The sequence below is a fragment of the Fundulus heteroclitus genome, chromosome 20, assembly GCF_011125445.2.
Source record: "Fundulus heteroclitus isolate FHET01 chromosome 20, MU-UCD_Fhet_4.1, whole genome shotgun sequence".
NCBI classification, from domain to species: domain Eukaryota; kingdom Metazoa; phylum Chordata; class Actinopteri; order Cyprinodontiformes; family Fundulidae; genus Fundulus; species Fundulus heteroclitus.
The window spans coordinates 38765383-38771764 of record NC_046380.1 but is presented as its reverse complement, the minus strand read 5'-3'; the positions used below and the strand labels follow the sequence as shown (position 1 = coordinate 38771764).

Sequence of the window (6382 nt, the reverse complement as noted above, 5' to 3'; positions counted from 1 at the left end):
TCTGTATGATTTTTTTTTATTTATGCCTCACCAGTTCAAATACACAGGAGAAGGGCAATGTGAAGCAGTGAGGAGCTGTGCCTCGAAAAGTCTAACCATACATGTATGAGCCGATCCATGAGAGATGGACGAGCACAAGACATACTGAATGAAGGCAGTGTAGATGGTCATACTTCTTAAATGGTAAAAGGACTGAACTGATATATCACTTTTGCAGTCATACTGACCACCCAAAGCACTGTACACTAGAGCCACATTCACCCAATAGCTCACTAACGCACACATGTATACACCGATACGCAGCTCGGTAGGCAACTTGGGGTTGGGGATGTGCCCATGGGCACATTGACATGTGACAAGGGGAAGCTGGAATCAAACCCACAACCTTACGATTGCGAGACGACTACTCAACCCATCAAGCCTTCTTACAGATGATGTCAATGTGTGAGGACCATCTCAGGTCCCACAGCAGCTCCAGGTGGTTTTGGTGCATCAGTGGACCAGCTGATCCACACAGGTGAACAGGGGACACACCTAAAAAATATAACTTCCCCATGTAATTCTGCCCTTGTCTAATTTCTTATGACTGTATTTGTTGAATCAGGTATAGTCATTGTTCCCAACCAAATATAGTGCACCATGTAAATAGATAGGCTTACACCAGGAAAACTGAGTAATTTTGGTATGTTGTAATATACAAATGTAAAATGTTTGGTACTACATTAGAAAAAAAGATGACAAGAGTAAGCATTTTATTAATTGTTGAACTGACGTGGAATGGATAAGATGCTGAGTAAATACAAAGTTAAGTAAATCACAGTAAAACGAGTCCAATGCATTTCTAATACAGGAACACTTAATTAGCCTGAATCCTTTAACAGAAGCAAATAATTAAATAATCTAATAAACTGGCAGAGAGCTCCCAGTGGGAGACACAAAGCTACCTCCTTCCTCACCATAGATAACAGATACAATGCAAATGGCTGGCTCACGTCATTTTAGAGTAAATGCATTATGGCGTTCTAAAATGAGCGTTACTGATCAAGGGAACCTCGTACGTGTAATGACAAAATGGGTGCCATTTTTCAGAGAGATGCTGAGGGCATAAAATTCAAATCCAGAGTGCATGGGGAAAAGGTTAGGGACTGGATGATAAACAGCAACTGAAAAATGTCCCTATTTGCCTAACCTGCTTCCTGTTCTCTTACAAAGTTGAGAAAGGCGGTTCACTAACCTACATAGAACATATCAAACATTAAATACAGAAAGCTTTATGAGAGATTTCCGGAGTATGAAAAAACTGTGCACACAGACATTGTGTTTATGTGCGATATGGGGGCAAAAAGACCTGACAAAGCTGTCAGCTGGCCTGTGAAGTCTACAAACAGGATCCTGGCACATGTCCAGGATGAGGTGTGGGCCTACAGGATGTCGCCTGTCTGTCAATCTTGGAAGCTCGTCAGTAACTGAGCAATCAGCGATTGTAGTTTGGTCCCAGAGTGAAATGCCCCTTACCTGCAGAAGCTGCTCGCCCTTTCCTTCTGACCAGATCCCAGGATGTTACATATAACATATATGTTTATATGTTACATATATATGTAACATATATAAATTTGTTACAACGAATAGGGGTTAGAGAGTGATTTTGTTGAAAAACATTGGTTAAAAATGGTTAAACGTAGTTAGTCGGGAACATTCAATTCGGACACGCGTTATCCCGAACATTTAGAAGGCGTTTAATCCTTTCCTAAAATGAATCTAGTAAAATGTAAAAGATAGAAATGTGGCCAACGATCGACGGCGAACTACCACATGTTCGTCGGTACAATGGTATGGATTAATGGATGGATTAATAACTGCACTATTGTGATTGCTTAATACGCTCCTCTGGTTTTTGGCAGGAATTTCACACCATACGATGGTAACTCAATTTTTGTTCATAAACATGGTAGACTTACTGGTTAAAGTAAAGGGTAATGCTTGACGCTAGTTCTGCTGTGTTTTGGACATCTGCATGTGTTTTTGTTGTCAGGCATGATCAGTTAACAGGATTTTGATTTTGCAGCATGAACATCTACTTCAGGCATCAGTAACTATTTTTAGTTACTAATATATATTTTAAGTTGGATATAAGCTTGCTATTTTAACTTTGGCTTTAATGACTATTTGTATGTGGTTATCTTAAAATAACTTCACTGACATGATTCACCACTTGTTTGGATACTTTTTTGCCTTAATGTTGGTAGATAAGGAAAAAATGCCTCTTTTAATGCTGTGAGCTTCATTATCACCATTAACAAGGTCTTTGTTTGTCGGGGCGTAGCTCGGTCAGGGGTACACTTCAGTGTGGGAGGTGTGCGATCTTACAGTTGGCGTCATGTAAATTGGGCTTCAAGATTTTCTGGTAGGGAGCAGAGTTCATGGTTCCATTAATTGTAAGCAGTCCGGGTCTTTACCAAACAAAGCAATCCCATTACATGACCATACCATGACTGTGTATTACATTATTTTTCTGAAATGCCTTCAAAAAAGTTCCACTTTTGTCTTGTTCTGGGCATGTATTATTTTCTCAAAAGCCAGATGTCACAAAGGGGTTCTTGTTGATCAGCAGTGGTTTGGTCTTGGAACAATTTTTGCCTGGTCTCCGTCTGCACTGTGAACACTAACCTTGACAGGTGGAGGTGAGGTTTCTGTGGCTTTAAATATTGTTTGGGTTCTTTTGTGTCCTTTGGATGAGTCGTTGATGCACTCTAGTAAATCTTAGTAGACCAGCAACTCCTGGTAACATTCAGCACTGGTTCACGTTTTCCGCAGTTTTGGATAAACGGTCTGACTGTGATTCACTGGAGTCCTTAAAAGAATAGACATTGCTTTGTAATCCTTTTCAGTTTGAGGATGTTAACAACTGTGTTTCTCATCTGGTTGGGACATTATGTCTTGCTTTTTGAGATCTTTCGCACCACTTCATAGTGTTAGACAGCCCATTTAAGTGATTTCTTCATTCTACAAGCGTTGCAGAAAAATGTGTGGCTCATGTAATTGAGCTCAGCTTTCCAAAAAAAAAAAAAAATCGTGTTGAATCACATTAATTTCATGATTTACCAGGGGGTGGTTGCTTTTTTCAAGTCATTATAATTATTATTAATCCTATATTTATACAAGAAAATCTCTCGAGACTCATGGTTTCATTTTCAAGAGAGAGCTGTTACATCAACAACAGTCCCAGTCTGATTTGGAGAGCTTTTTATTCATCTTAATTTGAATCATTTGAAAACTGCCTTTTGTATTTATTCGGGTTTTCTTGTTGCACATTAAAATAGTTTGATCTAAAACATTGTAGTGTGACAAAAAAAATATATAAACAAGATCTCCTGGGGGTTAAATAGTTTTTCATGACACCATATTACTGTAATAGTAAAGAATAAGGCATCAAGGGTTAAAATAAGAACTCAGCAATACCAAATCTTTTTTATATGTATACTGACTGTAAAAATTCATGTCCTTTTAGTTTGTTTCATTGTGAGTACCACTGTGAGTAGTTTTCAAAGAATATTCAAAACCGTGGCCTTGGAGCCTGAAAAGGTGAAAGAAGCAGGGGGGTGGGGATGCTGGAAGGAGTTAGAAACAAACCTGGACTGAATATGTTGGCATTGATCTTGGGTCAGCTTTAGCATGTGTCGGTGTTTCATCACCAGCTTGAAAACATCAGGCGCGTTGTCGTGTGAACGTTTACCTTGGTCTTCTTATTAACAGTTCTTGCAAGGGAATGCCAGTGGGAGTGAGTCACATAGTTTCTGAAAGGCGGGATGGGTTTATAAGCCTCTACCAGCCTTCGACACAAGACTTTGGAGGCCACTTTGCTCGGCGGTCTGTCACAGATGCACACGCAGTGAGGTCTGTTCGCTGCAACATCCTTATTTTTTTTCCTGACCCGGAGGGGACAGGAACACAGTCAGCTCTTCGTCATGAGGTCCTTCTTCCCTCTGCTCCTCTCCTTGTTCTTGGTGTCCCATGGATCTTCAGCTGTCATCACAGGGGTAAGTAGAAACCGAAGGTAGAGTCTTCTGAGGAAACTGGAACGCTCTGATGGGATACATCGCTTCTGCTGTAATAGTAGATTTAAAATGAAGGAGAAATGTGTTTAATTCCATTGACTGCTTGTATTTGTTCTAACAGGTAATGCTTTAACCGTCTGCAAGTAGCAAAAAAATAAAAGTTACCATCATAAAATATCCAAATAGGAAAACTCCACTCCCACAACCTGTTGATTGTCTGTTTAGGATCTATTAAAAGCTAAATTATGGAGAAGATCCTGTGAAGAGAATTTATGAATAAAAATAAAAGAAAAGTGACACAACACAACTAAAAATGTGAAATAAACTGCAAGTACAGTTGATACCAAAAATGCATATTAGTACAACTTTTTTATATTTCAAAGCACTTGTAAATGACATAGAGAGAATTTCCACGGGTGTCGTGTGGTGACAGAACAGCCGTGTCTGTCACCACAGCTCTCTGGCCCTGAACTGATGAAGCTATAAAACACAGAGCAGCGTCTGTCACCTAAAATCACTGCCGTCCTCATCCTCCGTCCTTCATCTCATCAGAAGTGAGAGCTGTCTCTCAGCTTGACATCCAAACACTCAAAAAATTAAATGGACACCAATCCTCTAATAATCTGAGGTATTTCTTTAGAACATATAATCACGCTGCCTTTTCTTATTAGTGTATCTATTAAATCCTATATATTCTTAAGTAAGTAAAATGTTATTTCTTTAGCAACCTTACACAGACATTGATGTCACAGAGTGCTTTACAGTAGCAAAAACAATTTAAAAACACAAAACAGGCTTAAACAAACGCCTGTCTAAATAAAATGGCTTTAGATGTTTCTTAAAAGAGACTGGTGACCCTATGCAGTGTAGAGACCTCGGCACCACTACCTGAAAAGCACGACTTTTAAATTGGTTCCGAGGAACCACCAACAACATTTGAGTCGACGACGTTTGATTTTATTTGTGAACCAGCCAATAAAATTGTCCCTCTATAAGCTCTGTATAAATACTAAATAAAGTCGGTGAAACCTAATGATAACAAGAAAAGATTACCGTACTTCTTTCGGAAGTTGTAAACCGGTCAGTTTCTGCTCTCTTGTGTGTAACCGTGCGTGTGTGCAGGCCTGTGAGAGGGACTCTCAGTGTGGAGGAGGGATGTGCTGTGCAGTGAGCTTATGGATCCCCACTCTGCGTATGTGCATGCCCATGGGACGGCAAGGAGCCGAGTGCCATCCTCTGAGCCACAAGGTGAGATGCTGGTGCAGCAGCCTGTGCTCTCTGCTCCGTGATGTCATCAGTAAGCTGTCACATACCTGCAACACTGTGCCTATCTTATCTTAAAAGGATGGAAAGTGATTCAAGTATGCTCCGAAATGCATGGATAAAGGAAATACAAGTGTGGGAAAAATTGTATTCCATCCATCCATCCATCCATCCATCCATCCATCCATCCATCCATCCATCCATCCATCCATCCATTCCTCCATCCATCCATGGCTATTGCAAACTCCATTTTTAAATCCTCACCCGTGGAGAAATAATTGCCCTAAGAACTGTGAATATTTGAATATAGAAGAGAATGACATTTTGACATAGAAAATGTAAAAGAACCTTGTAAAGTGCATCTATTATTTCCTGTAGAGAAAGTAACTTCTCAAACTAGAGGTGTGTCGTTGTCTCCCGCATAGGTTCCTTTCTTTGGGAAAAGGCTCCACCACACCTGCCCCTGCCTGCCCAACCTGTCGTGTACGGTCATTGGACCCGGAAGAGCCAAATGTCTCTCACCTTATGAGTCTCCAGAATACTTCCTCTGAGGATCGGAACGTCTAGTATTTGCCGTACCTGTGCCACAAGTACGCTGCTTTCCCGTAAAAACCTGTTTTTCTATTATATGAATAGAGGTATATTTCTAAACTCACCATCATGTTGATTCTGCTTAAATTAAAATGTTTAAACAAGACATTACTGGTCTTATTTCTCTTTTCTTCCTTTACCACTATCTTTATCTCTGAACGATTTCCTTCTCCGTTTGTGGGTTTAATGGAACAAAAATGAGAAATAGTTCAAACGGTACAGATATTTCTGCAGAGGGCCGTCTAAAGGTACATAGAAACCAATCATCCTGATAAAACCAGGTGCTGTGAAGGACTCTCGTTTTTTTTTTTTTTTTTTGTCAAACTTTTCAGCTTCTATCCATGAAAGCACGAATAGGGAACATTAATCTGCTGAAAATTACATAACATAAGAAAATGAGCACCTCTCTGACCGCACTGTGTACAAAGAAAAACCTTGAGAGCATTTTAATGGGTGTCCGTGGGTGAATAATG

The 6382-nt window shown here is 39.9% G+C and overlaps 1 protein-coding gene across 1 annotated transcript; it reads left to right on the top strand.

Moving 5' to 3' along the window:
• The first annotated feature begins 3837 nt into the window (after window positions 1–3837).
• Window positions 3838–5969, top strand: prok2 (prokineticin 2). Its single transcript, XM_012873827.3, has 3 exons — window positions 3838–4037; window positions 5178–5303; window positions 5744–5969. Exons 1-3 carry the CDS (start codon window positions 3966–3968, stop codon window positions 5867–5869), a joined length of 324 nt encoding a protein of 107 aa, XP_012729281.3. The 5' UTR covers window positions 3838–3965; the 3' UTR covers window positions 5870–5969.
• Window positions 5970–6382: the final 413 nt, after the last annotated feature.